Genomic DNA, 21,835 nt, shown 5'->3' with positions numbered 1-21,835 from the left:
TGGTGCAGGAATCTTGTGTATATGTGTTACAGCACAGCCTCAATATTTTGTGAAAAATTATGTATCTCTCCGCCGAGGTTGAGAAATTAGCACATAGGGAATATTTGCACAGGGACCACAGCAGTGTGTGACGATGGGATCCACCTGTTGCGATTTATTGTGGCTTGACCAAAACAAATAACTGTAATAGGTCTGTTTGAAATAATACTTGCAGTATGACAACAAACAATCATTTGAATACCAAAACATTGAGTGACTATCAAAGCTGGTTAAATTGAGAGCACGACATCAATATCCCCTGTAATCTGATGGCATAGTGGCAACTGGTCAGAGATTAATAAGAGTCTTTCAGAAACAGTTATGTCATGGATACAACAGCTGCACCGGCAGGTTCATTTTATTTAGCAAACTGTAAATTAAATCGCACTAGTGAGGAACCATGAGATTCAAGATCTATGCATGTCTTCTATAAACATCACTAAACTCATCGTAATTTAAACAAAAGTAAAGGCAAAAAAGGTGCATCAAATGTAGAAGTACAATGCACAAAATCTGAAATTTTTGTTTAAAAATGCAAAAGTTTGCATAGTTTTAGATGTACATGGCCCTCAATTCATGTATTATTGGCAATAAAAACTAAAAGTATAGCAAATAGTACATTGCAATTGTACAAATTTCAAGCTCAGGCAATATATTGTTGAATATTTTCAACATTTCTAAGCACATATGGAAACAAGTCTGGGATTTGCATGTGTCATTTATCATTTTTTCCCCTTCTTCTCTGGAAATGCTAAATTAACAAGAAAAATTTGTTGTCTTTGGGCATTTGGTTTTGTCAATGTTGTATTTTTTACAGGAACGGTAACATTTGATACTACTTTTATCATTTTTGTTCAAGGAAACAAGTAATTTTATTCTACTTCCTGTGAACATGGATTGTGTATGATATGCAATGCTATTGTTGACAAATTAATTCTTATCTAGACTATTCAGACACATTCAGATTCTAGACAATTCGAACAGTAGGCATTTCAACATTTTGGGAACAGAACAAGAAAATATTGAAGAGAATAAAACACAAGAAAATACCTGAACAATTACCAGTAACTGAGCTTTGAGACATTCCTTATATCATATAACCCCGGAACACGCTGAGTGCAGTTGAAAACAACTTTCACCGTATTCACAAAAATGATACATGACAGCGATGACAAAATTTCTATAGGAAAGAAATGCTAATGAGCCAATGAATATTAATTACCTCACAGAAACTGTACACTTAAAGCTTATTATCAGTGATGTTTTTATTTTATTTCTACAATTATGCATGATCGTCATATTTTGACTTCGAAGTTGATTTTCAGAAGGTATCTCATGATGTTAGAATTTCAACAAGCGACCTAACAGACAATAGAGCTCCGCTGCATTATGTTGAGTAACTAATTGTGACACATGTGTAAATGAAGAAGGTGGAAATCTTTGATAGCTCACTTTAGGATGGCCTGACCAAAAATGGTCAAAATTGCTCCAAAAATACAAAATTGCAGATTTCATCATAATGTGAATATATCGTATTTTGGATTATCCCTATGAAGCTGTATACCAAATATCAAAGCTATTAGGCAAACAGGGTGACCAAAAATGACAAAAATTGCCTTAAAAATACAAATTTGCATATTTCTGCACAATTTGAACAAATCTTGAATAGGTTATGACAAGGTCCCTCCATATAAAATCTGTCTGACCAGCAGTTTTCAAGATTTTTAAAGATATTTTGACCAAAACTGACAAAAATTGAATTAAAAAAACAAATTAGCATATTTCATCACAATTTGAACAAATGTGAATAAGGTCATCCCTGGAGACCTGTATGCCAAATACTATAGCTCTAGGACCAGCCGTTAAGGAGAAGAGTCTTTGCCCAAAAATAGCAAAATTAACCTCAAAAATACAAATTTGCATGTTTCATGACGATTTTTAAACAAATCTGATTAAGTTTATTCCTGGGGACCTGTAGCCAATATATATTAAAGGAATCGGACTGGCTGTTCTGAGGAAGAAGCTTTGAATGTAAAAAGTTGACGGAGGCCGGACAACTGACAATGCCACACATCTACCTATTAGAGCTCTACGTTGCTGACAGCGGAGCTAAAAACCTTACACCTTTGTTTCTGTGATGACATTTAATGGCTACTTCCGATTGGGTCATATAAGCTGTCTTTAATATCCTGAATGGACAAAAATAAAATTGCGGACAAGAGTTAATATATGCAATAAAAATATATAATAGGCTACGTTTTTCCTGAACTTTCAAGTTGAGAGTCAAGCTACCTTAGTTTTCAAAAAATAAGAGTATTCAGTGACTTCATCCGGGTAGCAAGTGAACAGCAGTTTCACAATCTGGAATCATGCTATTGATCTCCATAAATTGTGTCTAAAAATTTCAAAAAAGGTACATTTATGACTGCTCCTATCCATAGCTTTAAGTAGTGAGTTGCTGTTGGAATGTAATGAGCCATAATTAAAAACTTTACTGCATATTTTTAAAACTGGACTGTTGAGCTATCTAAAAAGTGATTCACCTTTCTGGCCAAAACATGGCACAAAAATTACTGTAGATAAAATTGCATGACAAGAGTTTCATGGCATGTTTATGCTAGCTGCAAAGAAGAAAGGAGTAAATTTTCAATGTAATATATTTGAAAGGGGAAAAATTACTATGAAAAATAATATGTCACTTTGTTTTGAAAAGATATATTCATAGTACATAGTACATGAACAAATTAGCATATGGAAATTTAGCAAGAGCTTTGAATGTCTGAATAACAACCATAATGGAAGAGTCTGCACATCTTGATCAGGTCAAGAAAGTGACATGAGTACAGCAAATACAATTTCAGTAACAGAGTGACGCAGACAGAGACACAGGAAGGCATGACATGATAAAGGTATAAATTAGCAAGTATGCCCATCATTATTTAGCGATACACAATACAAACTGACACATAAGAGAGGAAGACAATACATCGGGAAATAGACAAAGAAGTTATTTCACAATTATACAGGAGTCGTACGGCAGGACAAAGCATATGCTGAACAGTAGGTCGTAGTGCTGCAAGTCTTGCAGTTAACACAAACCCTGATATAGGTTGAGGATTTGAGGTTCCTCTTTCTTCCAAGTTCCAGTATCTAATCCTCAACAGTGGAGTCATGAAAATGTGAATGGAATTAACACATTCTCTGGAACATGTGACAAACAAATAAGTTCAAAGTTCACTTTCAGAGTTGAAGTTTCAAGGTACAGTTTTTCTTTCCCAACATCCAATGCAACAACTTCCTCTTTGTTAAATGTTTTACAATTTCTTGGCTGAAAACCATTTTCGTTGCAGATGAGATACTACCAGAGTATTGCAGTAAAGGGCCACAATGATGTAGGATGTGGTGCTTGGCCAACCTGAAACACATGAATAATTAGGTATCACACACAAAATCAGGCATGTTGGATAGAGAATGAGAGAGTAGACTCCATGGTTTAGACTATTATTTTATAATTGTGTAGAATTACATTATGTTTCAAATTTGGAGATAGACAAGTTTCTGGAAAACTAGTGATGGTTTTGCAAATTGTCTGTCACAATAAGGGTGTTATGGTCTTCCAATGACTGGTATGTCAGTAAGAATGAACTTTATCTACTTTTTTGCTCAAATATTTAAAAATTGAATTTTAATCAATACTCAACTTATTTACAGTACCTTAGATAATTGACATTGCAACAGATAACATACAGGTCAAATTCTGCTTTACTCTACTAAATGACTCAAGGGTCATTATTTATTTTTCTGTCCCTTTAGATTGGCTATTTTTGGCAGCAAATGACTATAATACTGAAGAATTCAGTTAAAGCTACTTTATGGTGGTTTTGTGCTTTTTAAAGATTAAGATCAAATCAGAGTGGGAACTAATCTTCTGTGCTCGCTCAACCGACTGACATTTATATTTTATTGCAGTTACTTTCAACATGAGCAAATGGCAGATGAAAGATAACATGGATTATCACACTCTTCATTCAATTTTTGTTTCATCCCTAGATAATATGGAGTGTGACACAATCACAGTCTGGAAAAAAATTATCTAGGATATCACTGCAGAATTTGCATGTCTGCATAAACGTTAGTGAATGAGAAGATCAAATTTTATTTCCACGGAGGCATTATGGAGACGCCAGGAAGAGCTCATAGCTGTGTTTTGATATCAATGGACAGCAGGTCTCCTGGTTTGTGAACATCTAAAAATTATTCAAATATAACATTTTCCAAAGTAAGATCTAGAAATGTTACCTTGGGTAACCATTGATTCATGGCAAAGCCCTGTCTATTTGGTATGATACATGACATTGGTATCAATTGCAGTCTGTTCTCAGCTCAGGCAAAATGTAATTATCATGATATCCAAAAGAGAATTTTGAATTCTGAACTTGATTGTGGCATTATCTAATTTTTTTTCTGACATGATTTCACGATTTCTAGCCATCAGTTCAGCGATGAAAGAAATCGTACACCAAATGTTAAATTTCTGAAATAAATGCGATAAACTGCAGAACAGGTGAACTTTCATTTGGTATAAACCAGTTGATTTCTTTGGCCGGCAGACCTCCACATTGTGAAAATAGGGATGAAAGTTTCAGTCATACTCACCACTAATGAACACTGTTCTGAAGTAGACAAGACCAACTCTTATACCCCAAGGAACACTAGGTTTGAGATAATTAGCATAACAAAAGATGGAGTCATCAACAGTATGTTAAGTCGATGGACTACGAACTCTGGAAGATTTTGCTGCGAGAAGGGGACAGAGAGGTTGAAGACAATTATTATTTATTTGATGTGACGCTTATTACTCGATTTAAGAAGTTCGTCAATCCTTTGATTATGAAATGGTTATCCCTTTGAAGTACCTAACGGGTAAAATTTTAACACAGCTTAGCTTGGATAAAGAATGGCGTGTCTTCACTTCTGAGAGTGGGCATCTATCAGATCCCGGCACATACACAAACAATAACAGCTTTTAACATGACATGCAAAAAGCGAGAGGCTCTTTCTCCCAGGTATACACCCATATAGAACAGACTTTATTTTGCACATTGACTTCTCACAAAAAAGAAACGGAAAATGAAATAATAATAATAATAGCTGTTGTGTTTACCTTTATGGTTTGTGCAAAGGATGTTCCGGAGAACATGTCCACCAAGGTCTCAAAGCTGACACCGGCCCAATTCAAGAAACACCATGCATAAAGATAATCCTCCCCACCGTGCCAATATGCAACATAGGCAAAGCATGCTAGAGACGCAACCAGTCGATGTATCAAACCATGTTTTGCTCCACCGAGTGGAATGTATATATACCTTTGTGAAACGACCACAAGATGGAAAAGTTTCAGTTATCATGGAGAGTCCTATTTGAGACTTTGACTATTTTTAAACTAGTCATTGACAATGACATAATCCCCTCTTGTAATTGGGAATTTGTGGCTGGAAGTGACTACATTGAAGTCAATATGATACACATGAAAAAATGAAATGCACGTACCAAAGCTGAGTTTGTGACTGATGCCCATATTGGATTGTACTAGTATTGCAAACAAGTACACATTAGTAGTAGTTTGGTATAGGGTTATATCCTTTTACAAAGTTGAACAGAATTAGGTATGTCAAACACTGGCTCTTGAAATGTCAAAATTCAACTAATGTGAACCAAAATGCCCCTATGTTCAGTACAGAAGAGACCTTGTATAATTAGCTATTGATACTGCTAAATGCCTTTCTTGACTGTCAAATCTTTGTATGATCAACACCTGCAGCAAGTTTCATCAAATTTAATACAGTGATTCAGGATAGAGATGGTTAATTACAAACACAGTTTCCCTGTTGGAGGCTCAACTTTAATACAGAAAACAATGCAGTTGTTCCATACCATGGTGGTAAAAATGTAAAGCTAATCTGGGCTACCATCCTAATTACAAGAGGTCAGTAAATAAGTCAATTCATAATTTTTTGACAGGAGTTGCTAAACCCTTTTACACTACTGGAAGGTTAACATCTGTACCAAGTTTCATCAAATTTGATGCAGTATTTCTGGACATATCACATTAATTAGAAAAGTTCCTTAAATGTGCAAATTACTATATCCAAATTAGAAATTAATTACTATGATACTGATAAATGTCTTTATACACAGTTAAAGCAACATTAGTTCAACATCTATACCAAGTTTCAACAAATTTGATGAAGCATTTTAACATATAAGCCTGATTATGAAAATTCGTTAAATATGCAAATCAGCAACTAGTTGACAGTTAAATGTCTTTGCATGTTACTATAGCACTTTGAAATCAACATCTGAACCAAGTTTCATAAAATTTGCTGCAGTATTTCTCAACATATCACACTTATTCCGAAAGTGTATTAATTATGCAAATTAGCAATTAATTGACATGTTACTACTTAATGTTTTTGCACAGTACTAAAATACTAAGAGATTAACATCTGTGCCATGTTTCATCAAATTCGGTGCAGTATTTCTGTACATATCACACTAATTAAGAAAGTTCATTAAATATGCAAATTAACAATTAATTGACAACATCCTGCTTAATGTCTTTGCACACTGTTACAGCTCTGGTATATCAACATCTGTACCAGGTTCATCAACTTTGAGTCAGTATTTTCTTGACATATTACACTAATTAAAACACTTCATCAATATGCAAATTAGCTATTAACTGACATGATCCTGCTTAATGTTTTTGCACACTGTTACAGCTCTGGTATATGAACATCTCTACCAAGTTTCATCAAATTTGAGTTGGTATTTCTTGACAGATCCAGATTATGAAATACGATGGTTTCCAATCGGGCTCGAACCTACAACGCACGGTACCCAATCACCGAGCAGCAGAGGCCGCAAACAGAACTGCCCGGCTAAATCCCCAATCTCAAAAAGATTGGTTCAATAACCAAAAATTCATGAAATATGCAAATTAGCAACTGACTCAATACTGACAAATGTCTTTGTGCGCCATTAGAGCTCTGTATAACCAACATCTGTACAAAGTTTCATCAAATTTGAAGCAGTCTCTTAATAAACAGAGCTCTTTTTTTCAAAAATAACTAATTATGCAAATTAGCACTAATTAAAATGCCACACCAAAACCAATCGACGTGTATATGTATGCCATAGTGTATTGTTCTTGTACCAAGTTTGAAAGGAATTGGCTCAGGCATGTCTGAGACTTCTGTGTGGACAGAAAAATGGACGGATGGACGGACAGAACCCAAACCACAAGTACCCTGGACTTCGTCTGCAGAGACTACCAAACAGTCAATCATAAACAACATGATATTGTTTATGAGAGAGATTCTCTTGAGAGACAGTTTCTTTGTATTTCAGATGTTTGTATTTTCTGTTGTTTTCTTTTGGATAGCTTTTCTGATCTTATGACAAAAATACTTCTGCACCTTCAGTTGAGAAGAAAATGAAAATCACAAATTCTTACAAAAGTTGATGTATTAACTGTATCTGAATTTTAAGGAAGAGTGATACCATAACATTCCCTTCAAAGAGGGTCAGAAACATTAACAGAAAGACATAAATAGGATAACAAATATGGTCTGTGCTAACTGGTTCATCACAAAATTTGAGTCCAGTGAGATTCGACTGTTGGAAAAAAACTCAAAAATGTTTTCCTCTATCCTGACTTCTCAACCTGGCGTTGCACATAATACAGCACACAGTGATCAAAATGACTTGTTTTGCACAGATTCATTCAATTTGTTATTAATTTGTTAACCCAAGATTAAAATAATGGTTGGGTTCACCTTTAGGCATGACAAGCGGCCGCAAGTTTGGTGAGAAAGAAGTGTAAATCTATGCAAATTTATGCAAATCACCCGATATCATGGCTTATTTTTTCTCAAGTTTTCAGCATATCAAAATAATTCAACTCCACCCTGGTTTGGTCAATCTTGTGAAATTTTAACATTATGCTCTTTAAATACTATATAACAAAAACAACAATTTTACTTGCCAATAAAATTCTCACATTGGAATAAGAGTCATTTCAATTTTTCTTATCATGATTTTTATCACTTTTTTAATGCCAGTCTGCCATTTAAGAATGAAAATAGATGATGAACAACAAAATTGTCATTTTTTTCTACATATACCGGTACTCTAGTTTCAAATGAGATGTTATATTTTAAAATATAGTATCAAGTTTTTGACTTAAATTTTTATCACTAATACCAAAATTGATGTTTTCTACCCCACATATGTACCCCCTCTTCATCCTTTGAGATAATTATTGCTACCATACTAAAATTGAAATTCTCTGCTTTTTGAAAATATATATTATAATGTGGTTTGATAGTGAAAAATATTTCTTCAACAAAAATTAAAGTGTGTTGGTTAAGTGCAACACCGCCTTCAGCACTAATAATGCCAGAGTTGAAAAAATAACTGAAAATAATGAACTTGTAGCTTTCATAGTAGGTATGAGTCTGGCTTTGAAAATGTAAGCAAAATGAATACTGTTGCAGCTGTCCAATTGACAAAACGGCATTGAGATACTGCCATGATCAAATAATGCCCTCACTGGGATGTCTGACTGAAAAATATTTCACAGCTGCCACCAGAGAGACCTCATCCTCAGCAACAGACATTCATCCGAGAAAATGTAACAGACTCTGATTATTTTCCTATTTAGCTACAGAAAGCAATGTAATCAGGAAGTGAGGTTACGTCCTTGAATACACAATAGCTGTCTCATCAGAGATGATCACACACATGAAAATCTGAGACATTAAAAGGCTGATGATCCCAAGCAAGTGGCACATTGATTTATGTTCAGCTTTCCTGGCCATTGTCTGCACTGACAGAAATTTATCGAACACAAAAACGGAGAACACTTGATGAAGGTCATAAAATTGAAAAATTTCCAATTATTTATGGATTCACGCATTAACTGTTTACATATAAAAATTTTGCCACTGCCGATAAATTCTCGAGGTCGGCTACAACGAGTTATATAACAGATGATTCACACATCCTCAGGTGTGACGTTTTTGTTTATTTTCCCCGAGATAAATCTGCACTGTGCTCTCTGGGACCAACATGATGCTCTATCAATACCCAAGAGTCCTCAATACTTTGCACAATGAAAATTTTTCATTGTTACCTGTACAGGATGCAGTTATTAAAGTATTTCTGCAAACCCTTACATTCGACTCAAACAGTGAAACCAAAATCTTTACATGTAAAGGATTGTGCATCTTGTATAATTTACAAACTGCTGGAAAGAAAACCATTCCTTGTCTTGGAAGCCTGTCTTCCGGTCTGTAGAATGGGTTTGGAATTTTGGGGACAAACGAACAGCTGTTTCTCGCACAGACCTTAGTTGATGCTTTTCTCAATGAGAAAGTTCATTGTTTTACTCAAAGCTTGTGCTCTGTCCATTGAATGTTGTATTCCTGAAGCCTTGTGATTCCTTTCACAGGGACACATTAGGGACAGTCAACCAGGAATTTCCCACTTTCCCTCTGCGCACTGAGATCATCATAGATTACTGTCAAATTCTTACCTGGTAAGCCAAGAGTGCAGCCCTCTATCAAAATACCTGTGAATTCATAAAACAGACACTTCAATGAGGGTTTGTAGATCCTGTTTAGTATGTTCTACTGAAGACACACTGACCAGCCCTGGGAATCTTAATCTCATTTTCAAATCTAAGGTAGAATGTGCCTTGGAGACAGATGTTCCGGCTCTCGAACGTTTACAATACTTTTTGTTCTGCCACTTGTGAGGGTGCATTTTTAAGCTCATGGAGTGACTAAAGTTTTCACCTGACTATTTTAGTGAAAATCAAAACTTTAGTTTTCCCCATCGAGTTAATAATCAAGGATGGCGGCCATTTTGAATTTCAAGAATAGGTATAAAATATTGGGTATTTTGTGTTTCTGTTGTCAAATTTTGCAAGGTGGTCCCTGAAATTCTTCATTTCAAAAGTAAAGGGTTTAAACTTTCCCAGAAAGTTTAAGCAAATGTTTATCTTTCAATTTCAAGTTGAGTACTTCCTTAAGAATGATCAAGAAACTATGAATTGTTAACTGTTAACTGTTCACTTTGCGTTTCCTCTCGGAGCTTCATATTGCAAAGTTATAGAATGACTTTGGATGGAAACTTTGATTCTCTTTATTTTTTCCCCAAAACTTGAAAATTTACTGCTGGAATTAAAATCAGTTCACATATTTTTATAATTATTGGCATTTATTAATCTGGCAAGATGACTAAATGATGTAGTTGCGCTGAAATATTTTTTGGTGAAAGGGGTTGGGAAATAGGAGTTGTACTATTCAGATATGTTGTGGGGAAGTCATCAGTAAAAATGATCTATGTTGTTTTCATAACACTCGGCGTAATGGTCAAATTATTTGTGCTTTATGCTGTGTCAGTTTATGCCTCCACTTATTGCAACAACTCCAGCAGAGCTTTTTATGATTATAACATGGACGAGTGGTGGGGCAGCTATTGTAAAACTTCTCCTGTGTCCTTTCTTTTAAATAAAAAACAAGAACATCAGAGAGTAGGCAATTGTTAATTTGTGTAATTGGAATGCCGCTATATTATTTATCGATTTCTAAATTAAAGTTGCATGAATATACAGCAGCTGCAGTTAATTTTTCAATTCCAAGTATAATTACACCTGAGAAAGTAAAATAAAATTTTTAGTTTGGCTAGACCTCGCATTCTCAATTTCCTTGTGACAAATAAACAGATGTTGCTGGAACGCTATAGTATCTGCCAAAAGTGATGTTTTTCTTCCACTGTACACACATCAACTGCCCTCTACGTACACTGTATGGCAAGTACACAGTGGGATCTATTAAGACAGAATGCGCCTAGGGAACAGTTTTGCAAACATTCTAATGTTTACAATATTTTTTCTGATAAGCTGCTTATGTGAACTCTTTATAAAGCCAATGTGGCAAAAGTACTTTTCATGTTTTCATTGCCTTGTTTTTAGTAAAATAATTTTTTTTTATTTTTAGAGTTAAATTTTGAGTTAACAAAGGAAATAACCGTCATTTTGAAAATGGCAAACATTTTTCATGATCTGATTTCATCTTCTTTTGCTAGAAGCTGCAATCTTGATTCATTTTTCATCTTAGTTCTTGCTGTGTAAAGTACTATTTTTGCTGTGTCTGTCAAATACAGTCACTTGTTGAGCTCCACTCTAATGTTACAATGCCCCTGTGTTCACCTGGTCAATGCAGCCTGTGTGTGTTAAATGTCCGGTGTCATTGTCGATCACCGAATTTCACTCTGGACTGGCATTCACTGGTCAACAACAACATTGGATAGTGTACACAATGTGTTGTGTGGCAATACTCATACTTTGCTTTTCAAAATACCTTAGTGAAGCAAATATTAATATTATCATGTGATTTTATGACAATGAAAATACCATCAAAAATTACAATTTTCCCTTGAAGATCATTGACTCAAGGAACTGAACACTCATAAACTATTAGCAATCTACTTGATAGTATCTACTCTACTTGAAGAAAGGTTGCAGCGGAAACCATTATCTGATCCCACTAGACTAGAAAATCACCAAGAACCACCACTGAGGGCGCTCACCTCCACATGTCCTTAAAGGTGTACAGTGCACTGACACAGGCTGGCTCCCTAGGAGCGGTGATATGATCGAACAGAGCAACAGTGCGTGGTACTCCGAACATCACCACATATTTCACTTGGAAGAATTGAACTTGGCAGTAACCAATGCCAGCTGTTAAAGAAATGAAACAGAAAGTGTGAAACCAATGTCAATGTAAATCATGAATGTCAGTTCCACTTGACTACAAGGCATACTTGATGTATTTATCTTTCATAGAGTAAAATTTCAGCACTCAGTCAGATCAGATATTTCTAATTACTGCTCACTCACCAATGGACCACGTAGGCAGGTACTTGAAGATGCCATAATTGCGCTGAAGGGCGGCAAAGTACATAAAATGAAACCAGACTTCGATGAAAATGACCCACATTGAGAGTTGAAGGAACCTCTTGAGAATGTGCAGCAGCTCAGTTTTGGAAAGACTTCTTGGTTTCTCATTGATCTGACAGAGAAGAGTAAAACAAAAGAAAGAAGTTTTACTGTGTCATTCTTTAAATCTACAAATAGCACTTTTGTGTGAATGAAAAAGACCATCAGATTGGCTTCAAGGTACACAGTGTGACAGTTTTCGGACAAGGTAGTGAATTTCGCCCAGAGCCGTTTCATATGACCAGCACTACGAAATCTTATTACCATACCTTTTGACACTTTATTATGTTTATCTTCAAACTGTTAACAGGACAGAAATGGTATTTAGGGGTCAAAGTTTTCCAAATTTTTTACCCTATGTTGAGTGCGTAGTAATCGGACTGCTATCGCAGTAATCGGACGTTGTATTTGGAATATGATTATAGGGGCTAAATACTGATATTTTGAAACTTCGAACCCCCAATTGTCAATTTCAAAGTGTTTGGAAAACTATATGTAAATATTTCGTTATAAATTTTCCATTGACGACGCAACTATGTGTATGGCGCTTATATATCGGTCATGGACTGTCTCTGTGTGTTGCTTTCGACACCTTGTATCGTACGGTGTGGCTAACTTCGCTAAGTTTGTACCCCGAAATAGCTTCTACCGAAGAAAGTCTATCCAAAACGGGACAGCAGCATCACCTGACTTAAAATGCAGTACTATGACTTGTAAAATGCTATCAATACAGAGCGAAATGAGTACAATGAACAGCATGTCATTAAATGTCCAAAAACTGAGGTCGTCTGAAAACTGTCACATTAAGTGTATCCCTGGTTTCCGGTTGTCTGGCAGGAACATTATTGTCTGGCAGGAAGAAAATGTACAACATTGAAATAACAAGATTCAAAGGCTGTCCACAGTCTCTACCTCATTCTTGTATTTTATGATTACGATAACTGGCCAGTTGAATATGGCCTAGTGCCATGGGTGTGAGCTCTATTTGTGGTGAACTTTTGTACTCAGCTGAGTGCTGAAGACTGGCAAATTGCTAAATTGTTCTGAGATGTGAAGCCAAAATGGTAAAAGAGGCAAGTCCAACAGCGCCCCATCATTATGGGAATTACAACGGGAAAAAAATTGTTCATGCTTTCATTTTTTGTCCCCAATAATGAACTTCAGAATCTAAATTTTTAGGTGACAGGATAATTTGGATGATTAAATGTTTGTGTGTCATTTCCTTTTACAGAGAGATCGAGACAGCTCGCTGCCATACATGCTAACAGAGAGATCTTTAAACTGCCCTGCCATCAATCAAGGCGGTGGAGTTCTTCCCAAACAATCAAACTTAAAACCTGAACAATGTAACAGAAGATATCATTCTTGACCATGTACCTAAAACATGAGAATGATCTAGTTCAGATTCAGAATGTCTCACCTACTGGTAAACCTATTATGGAAACTGAATCATCACTTCTAGCTTAAAAAGCAGCAGTGTCTTCTATGAAAGTCTAAATGAAATTGGTGAAATGAAAATCTATTTAAATTGCAATTTATATATTCCGATAATTTTGCCAGGCAACAAAAAGGGATGATGAACAAACATTTGATATTTCCCTATAACTTCTGCCATGGAAGCATGCTGGCCTTAGAGTTTGACAGTTACTCAGCGCAGGCAACGTGAAAGTTCTATTACAATCCCTCACATGCCAAAACACGTGTTGATTAGGAGTTTTCATTTCTTAGTTGAAAAATTGCAATGTTCAAACATTCTATTTCTTACACAATAAAAACAGTAACACACATTGAATAAAAATGTCACACTGACAATAATAGATATTACAAGCTGTTAGAGTACTTTGGGTTACAAAATGTGCCCCCCTCCCAGCTCTGTTTCGCAGATAGCACCCATAATGCAACACAAACTGAATGTGGCATTTGACTCATCACAAAGTGATATGACAACTCTGCAGAAATGCTTTGTACAAGTTAAGGAACCTGAATACAACTTGAACTTTACAGGGCAAAGGATGTTTCCAAGGACCTAAGGGGAAGGCCATTGGAACAGTTATGGTCTACAAACAAAATTAGCAACACTATTCTAAGCCTGGTTTGTGAAAAAAAATTACACACATGTACAAATGTAGTTCTAGTCAGGATTTATTATGCATAGTAATGCCCACATATCCACATATGAACAGTCAGAGCTATGTATGTAGAACATTTTTCTTGATATTACCGAGATTTTTGATATTCAGAACCAAACCACAAAGCTTATTTAATTTGACTTTCTCACTTTTGAATGCATTATTTCACGAGCATTGCACTGATGTTGCTCGGCTCGTGAAAGGAATCGCTAAGATGCATTGTGGCAACATGAAATTCCAATATCATGCTTTTGGTCAGGCAAAAACTGACAACAATGCAGAGTAATAATGCAATGATTGAAAAAAAAATTGTTCACCTATAGGGACATAGATGCATCATTGGTGAGCAACTCTACACACCAGTGCAGTTTTCAGGGAGGTTTTCGTAATGCCAGCAGTTTGAACATCCTACTCTTGACATAAAATGAATTCAACATACCTGTGCAGAAAATTTGTCATATGTCAGTACTGGGCCACAGAAAAACAAGGGCAGATAGAAGTTGTATCCCAGAAGGTCCAACAGTGTTCTGAGATTTGAACGTTTCTCCATCGTTGGCAGCTTGCAATACTCAAGGGCAAAGCTAAGAAATCGCAAATTGGACATGGCAACAATGAACACCATCAGATTGTAGTGGTCCTCTTGATCCCCATACAATTGTTGCTGAAATAGAAGAATTAAGGTTTTCACAAATAACTGCAAAGACATGATGTTTCAGTGGCTTTACAATGTACTGACCTCTCCATGTGAGTTAGTGGGCTGGGATGTCAGGTAGTATTTTTAATTTCGTTATTCCTTGAATGTAAAAAAAATCGCAAAAGAAGCTTATTCAAGGCAGATACTTTTGATTTTTTTCACTACTTTTTGTTTTTTAATATCAACAAGTTTTTCTTGTTCTATGCCCAAGCCAGTTGAATACAACTATTAAGCTTGTCAACTCAGCCTGTACATGTATAAAATACATAGTTATTGTGCACAGCTGCAGGTGAATACTGGTTCGGACTAGAATTCTAATGTAAGCAATAACGCTGCATTTTAGGCATATAGATGCTTAACATAAATAGTACATGTCTATGCATGCAATTGCAATTCTTGCTGCCATTAATAGCTTTTGTCTTTTTTTCTTGGGGGGGGGGGCAAATTACATGACACTGAAATGCATTGTTGGTAAAAAAAAGTTTACTTCTCATCCGAGGAAGAGTTTGAGATAGTGATTTCATAAATGCTTTTAACACAGATGTAACCGATGTTACAGCAGAAAATTCTGATTGTCTTTTCACTTTTTAGGCATTTCTGGCATTACATCCCTGCATAACCTAAAATTTACTGTTGCTTCTGTAATTTGATGTGTTTTACCTGTACGAATTCACCATGTTGAAAATATGGTCGACCACCTGAGACTTTAATGACTCACTCAGGTGGCAAAATTGTATTTAAGGAACAGAGATTTAATATATAAAACAAACATGGTGAAAAAGTCATCAGTAGTTCCACCTACCGGCCTTTTTAGTAATATCTATCAATATCAATGTGAACAAGAAAATCATGGATGAAATATCATACGTAAGTTCATTAACTTTCAGAATTCCTCATTTTTCGTGAGCTCTTTTCTTTTGTAAAGAGCACTGACTATACATTGCATAATATTCCTATTGATCCATGTAATATATTATTCTTTGTGAGAAAAAATTCACAAATTTCTCAGCCAGATACCCATAATAGGCTAATATTTTTTTCAACCATATTGTGCTGCATTTAATAGAATAGCAAAATTTCTGTCCCTTTTGCAAGCTTGGATTTATTCTTTTCAAACTTCAAGGTAGGAATTCCATACATCTTTAGTCAACGCACAAAAAAGCTGAAAAACATAAACTCATTTCATTTCCATTCCACACACACACAGAATTTTTTTTTTAATTATTCCAAACAACATTGATCTTACAAAATAAACTCCAGTTACTATAAAACTAGTCATAATTGAAACTATTTTTTCAACATTATTCCAGCCACAATAAGGTCTCTATATAGTTGTTATTCAAGACTGCATGTATCAACAATTCTAATTTTTATGCTGAGGAACTTCTTTAACTGAATCTGAGTAAATCCCATTATTTATTTGACTTTAATTTGATCCGAAAGCCATTGCAAATCTCAGCTTAAACTCAAAAGTTTTGAATCACAAGGTTGCCGCTGTCATATTTTTTTGGCAGACTTTATACTCTGTACACTGAAATTAATTCCAACCAAATAATCCTTTCCACTGATGTGCACTCTCTGAGGAGACTCATTTCAGGACTTCCTTCCCAAACAGGTGATAAAAAAAATTTCCGGGGCAACCTGAAGGCCATACTTCCCACCGATAATGTTAAGAAACTGACTGTCATCTCTTTGGAAAGCAAGGAATAATTGCCGGTGATACATAAGATGAATACAGTCTGGAAACTCCCGAAGCAGGAGTCACGACGCCAAGACTTCCCAGAGGGCCAGACTTCCTTGTCAAATTGCTACAGATTACTCACTTTCTCATCAATGTAATGGGCAATCATGTTAGTAGTTTGGGAGAAAAGCAATGACCCCAGTTGGTTTCATCCGCACTGGGTTTGACATCAATATCATGAATGCCTAGCATTTATTATTAATGCTTCAATTATAGGAAGCAACAAAATGGATAGAATATAATTTCCTGTTTTGATTAGTCAATCTGTGGGAATGGTACACAAGAAGATGATAAATACCAGTTTTAGGTTAATTACGTGCATGGGCTTGAGATTTCACCCTTTTAAAATACACAGAGCAATAACTGGTGGTCTGATACTCAGGAAATAATGGACCTTTACACATCTGGTTTTACCAACTTTGTTTTTTATTTGTTATGCCACACCATCGCTTCACACAGCTCTTGAAGAGAGGATTTCAACGGTGATTGTGAGTATGCTTAGAAGACAATCATGTTATAGTTCAGATGTTGTGAAGCCACAATGTAAGGTCACTGTCAGTCACCTATCACAGTTCAGTGGCCTCAAGGTCGCTGACCAGCCATTATTGAAGGTCAGGTGTAAGTCACTTTTAATAGAAGTCACAGGTTCGGATGTCACTCGCCAGTGCGCGGTAACAAGTCAGGTATCAGTCACGTGTCAAAGTTCATGGATTAAAAATGTCACTCACCTGCCACTGCTTCATGGGGTCCTGATTCAGGGCAATGACCTGACCAATGCCCACCATCCAGCACAGGAGAGGAATCTGGAACAGCGCCACCATGTAGATGACAACTGCATTGGCAATGAGGATGCCAAAGGTTTTTGTCCCAAGCAGCAGCCATAGCAGTGTCAGTGAATACAAGAGGAACACAGACTGCCTGTGCTGAAATGATAAAACAACAACAGCATTTGTACGATGCATTACATTTCAACAACTTTTTTTGACTCACAATTAAAATTGAGCCAGGTCTACTATTAGCATCGCAAGATTTTCATCTTTGCATGACATATATTCTGAATGAAAAACCACAGTTGTGCATCCACTAAACTTCAGTGACACCTACTAGTTGAAAATCAGTAAAAAAATTTTAAGGAAGCCAATCTCTTAAGCTAGCTATTCAGAAAGAGAAGGCACCATCATGTTAAAAGAATTTCAGTCCTTGTTTCTTTTAGGCAATATTGTATTTTTGTCAGTTTCAATTTTTGTCAATTTCATATGATCTGAGAAGTCAGAACAGAAAATGAAATCCAAAGGGTCAGTGGCATAGTTTCTGGTATGTCATATCTAAAATCTTTTGCCAATAAGTTGATATCTGCTCCTCAAAATTGCAGATCTCAGCATATGGTAAAGAGATGTTTTACTTGACACAAATGTCATGCATGATCAATTATTTTGCGATCATGGATGACTTTGAGATGTATTTGATGACATAAAATACAAAGAAAACAGCAATTTTGTCCCTTTCATGCTTTGCACCTAATCTGATTAAAATCAGATGTAGGGTACCATGATGTCTACAGGCTTTCCCGGTATTCTCTTGCTGTCACCTCTTGATAGCAAGAGAATACCATGTAAGTAGGCGTCGCCGTACTCTACATCTGATTTTAATCAGATTGGTGTTGCACTCTGTCCAAATATAAATCTCTGCATGATGTCAGAGGTCACCCGGGGGTTGGAGTTCATTAGGTTCAAGTCTGTGACTGTAACAATATTTTGAAACATGTAAAGATGGTCTGTCTTACAATACAAACAGAATGCTACAGTGTCCTACCTGTGGCATGTAGGCGGCACACAGCCTTCCCATGATGACATGGCCAACCATTGCAATGACAAAAGGGTAATAAGTAAATATAGCCACCCAAAACTGCCATTCAAAATCGGCAATATCCTTGAAAGGAGAAACAAACGACAATAAAATACAGCATTTGAAAAAAGTTCTCACAAAATTTTGTCTGAAAAACATTGAATTGAACAGCGCTCACGGAGTGTGTCTTCAAAAGGTAAAATCTTCTTCTCAAGAGAAGTTGGATCTCTTGAAGGCAGAACATGCTTCTGGGACAAATATTTGGACTCTAGATTTTCTAAAATTCTTTTCTGATCTAGCACTTGTTGGGGCTCATTTTAAAGCTCTTGGAGAAAAAAAGTATTTTAACAGTCTTAGTTTTTCGAAAATCCAAAATTTTTTTTTATCCCATGGAGTTAACAGATGAATTTCAAATATTGTTAAATGTTGAGTTATTTGTTTCTCCAGTTAGTAAATTTGCACAGTGACTCCCTGATTTTATAGTGGATAAGTTAAGAGAATGGTTGAAAGTCTCACTTTAATAGGAAATTTTGAGAAAAAGTTTAAGTCTTTCACTTTCAAGGTGCGTACTACCATAATGGATAAATGGGTAATGGATAAATCAGAGTACACAGAACTGCTGATTTGTTTGTTGATGTGGCTGAAACTGATGACAAAAATGATGAAAAGATAAAGAAGCAAGGCTTTGCTATCATCAAAAGATACAGGATCCAAGGACAAAGCACTTTTCATTCTCTGCTACACTGATGTGTCTGACAGAAGATCAAGTGTCCATTCATCAAGGCAAATCACATTCCTTGCAATTCACTTGTTAACATTCAATAGTACAGTACTTGCCTTTTTCCTGTCAAATATCGACAGACCATCCTGCAAGTCATATTCATACAATGTTGGCCAATTATCTATGATAAAGAGAAAACAAAAGTTGGCGGTAATTAACTAATGTTCATATATTCCAATGGCAGTTCATAATGTAAATTTACAATTTTAATATATATATATATATATATATATATATATATATATATATATATATATATATATATTAAAATTATATGTGTGCACATTCTCTATATATAATGTATTATATATATATTTTATAATATTATATATATATATATATATAGAGAGAGAAGAGAGAGAAGAGAGAGAGAGAGAGAGGAGAGAGAGAGAGAGAGAGAGAGAGAGAGAATGTAAACATATAAACATGTAGGTATCGTACATACATACATATTTACATAAGCACATATATAGAAATGAAAAACAGAAACAGACAGACATACAGTGTAGCCATGGATAGGGAACAGAGACAGAAATGGACATGAATAGGAATAAATCATTCTGTGTAAGCTTGCATGTACCGCTATGTATGTATTGTATGTATTAGTTCTTACCTCTTGATGCTGTGTACACCCTGTATATTGAATACCCCGCAGAGCTGAACCAGAACACAGCACAGATGAAGAGCTCTGCAGATATGAGCAACTTGACAAAAACCCCATTTCCCCATGAGTCTTTCTTCTCAGATTCCATGGCAGAGGGGGCCATGCTGTTTTACAAAAGATGAAAGATTAGGAAACATTATAGGTTATGATTTATTATAAAATTGGAACATTATGGCAATTACTAGTGTGAATATAGTCTCTATCAAGGTTGGTTGATCCAATGGTCCACTTTTATTTTGGGTGTTCTATTAAAAAGCAGTATTGCGTATAGTTGCAAGAAAAGCTGTGTTTACACATATTTGCAGTACTAGCTCAAACTATCTAAAATATTCATGTAATACTTTTTCTTCCAACAACTATGATTCACAAATGATGGAATACAGATTAATACAGAGAGAGAGAGAGAGAGAGAGAGAGAGAGAGAGAGAGAGAGAGAGAATTGGGGGGTGGAGGGGTCGAAAGAATTACTATCTCCATTTTACATCCATGTTATTATGTAAATGCAGGCAAACACAGCTACATCGATTAAAATCACAGTTCTTCCCTAACCATAATCAAATGACCTATGAGTTTCTCTGCACCCATCACCAACAAATAATCACCAAAAGCCACAACTTGAGTGTGCATGCGTTAGACTTCAACTTTTTAAAATCTTACTTTTCCCAAAATCTCTGACTGTTATGGTTTTAGCCTCTTGGGAAAAGTAGGCTGATTACCCCACGCGGTTATGTTGGGTGGGGAGGGGCACTGGGGTGCCCATCAACAGCCCATGAAGTCCACTTGTTAACAGGGATTATACTCAGACTTTGGAGCCTGTAGCTGTACCTCACTCTCTGGATAGTTTTGCGACAGGGAAGCAGAATAGGTAAAAAGTGATCTTAGCAGACTTTGGAGTGCATGCTCCAAGCCAAATTTCCTATTTGCAGTCATTGAAACCTGATCTGGCGCCCCCATAGACGTGAGTATACACATGGAGGTAGCTACCTCCATGGTATACATTTGCTAAATCAATGAGTACAAATCCTGATAATGCAGAAAGCGCATTTTTAGAACACAGGTGACTGTGCTTTGACTCAGTATTTATCAAGGAGGGTAACTACAACTGTGAACCAAACCAAAGCGTGTATGCTCGCTGTTCCCTGAGGGCAGCCACATACTTCCTTCTTGTCCTCAAGGTCCGGTCCGGGATGGATGGCGCTGGTTCCTTGTTCAGAAAAGTGAACTCGGTGGAAGTTGGAGCCCCGCCGCGTGAATGCTGTCTTTCTCAACGAAGCTCCAACTCTGTCAAGACGGCTTCGTAATCACCTTCACCATCTCAGGTCATCTTCAATGAGCAACAGACAGTGATGTACGGTCTGTTCAAAACACGCCGTAGGAAAGATGTAGTTTATATAGATTTAGGTAGGTACACATGTAGTGGTCTCCTATGCTGCAAGTACCGCGACATGTTTCTGTCACTTGCAACAGGTCAAAGTGTAGAGGTCGGAGGTCATTGAATCCTTGATACAAGCTTCACTGCTTTACTATTACTATCAGCTGACTATGGTATTTTGCCGATGCGGCGTCGGCCTTGCATAACAATTTTATCGCCTACATACGTCCAATTCCGTCAGTAATATAGCTTCGATGAAATAGCTCGAAGCAGAGCACCATGCCTTCGCGGAAAGGAAAATCTATGGCATGAGGGCGCTAGATCGACTCGATGTATCACAGCAGAGTTTTCAAGCCTTGTAAGATCGAAGGAGAAAGAATGCATCCTGAATGCATTTATATGATGATCTTTGTAGTAAAAGACTGATTTTTTGGGGGGTTTTTGTTTATTTTTCAGACAAGTTGCATTGCAATTTTAACGCATTCACAGTTATGTAGATTTGC

General features: G+C 36.2%; 1 protein-coding gene across 4 annotated transcripts; it reads right to left on the bottom strand.

The window, feature by feature from the left end:
- Nucleotides 1-358: 358 nt before the first annotated feature.
- LOC139149747 (protein-cysteine N-palmitoyltransferase HHAT-like) lies at nucleotides 359-21,437 on the bottom strand. 4 transcript variants are annotated; one of them, XM_070721696.1, is made up of 12 exons: nucleotides 21,118-21,437; nucleotides 19,910-20,064; nucleotides 19,353-19,417; nucleotides 18,483-18,599; nucleotides 17,399-17,593; nucleotides 14,675-14,896; nucleotides 12,008-12,179; nucleotides 11,698-11,848; nucleotides 9,638-9,673; nucleotides 5,204-5,405; nucleotides 4,696-4,836; nucleotides 359-3,454 (listed from the first exon to the last, which is right to left on the bottom strand). In XM_070721696.1, the coding sequence occupies exons 2-11, from the start codon at nucleotides 20,061-20,063 to the stop codon at nucleotides 4,735-4,737; spliced, it is 1,416 nt and encodes a 471-aa protein (XP_070577797.1). In that variant the 5' UTR covers nucleotide 20,064; nucleotides 21,118-21,437; the 3' UTR covers nucleotides 359-3,454; nucleotides 4,696-4,734. The 4 variants fall into 4 exon arrangements, with proteins under 4 accessions (XP_070577797.1, XP_070577798.1, XP_070577799.1 ...); XM_070721697.1 differs by having other exon boundaries at nucleotides 21,076-21,435; XM_070721698.1 differs by having other exon boundaries at nucleotides 21,266-21,420.
- Nucleotides 21,438-21,835: the final 398 nt, after the last annotated feature.

Source organism: Ptychodera flava, chromosome 14 (assembly GCF_041260155.1).
Source record: "Ptychodera flava strain L36383 chromosome 14, AS_Pfla_20210202, whole genome shotgun sequence".
Lineage (NCBI taxonomy): Eukaryota > Metazoa > Hemichordata > Enteropneusta > Ptychoderidae > Ptychodera > Ptychodera flava.
Note: the sequence above shows the minus strand (reverse complement) of the source record. Positions and strands in the feature narration are given on the sequence as shown.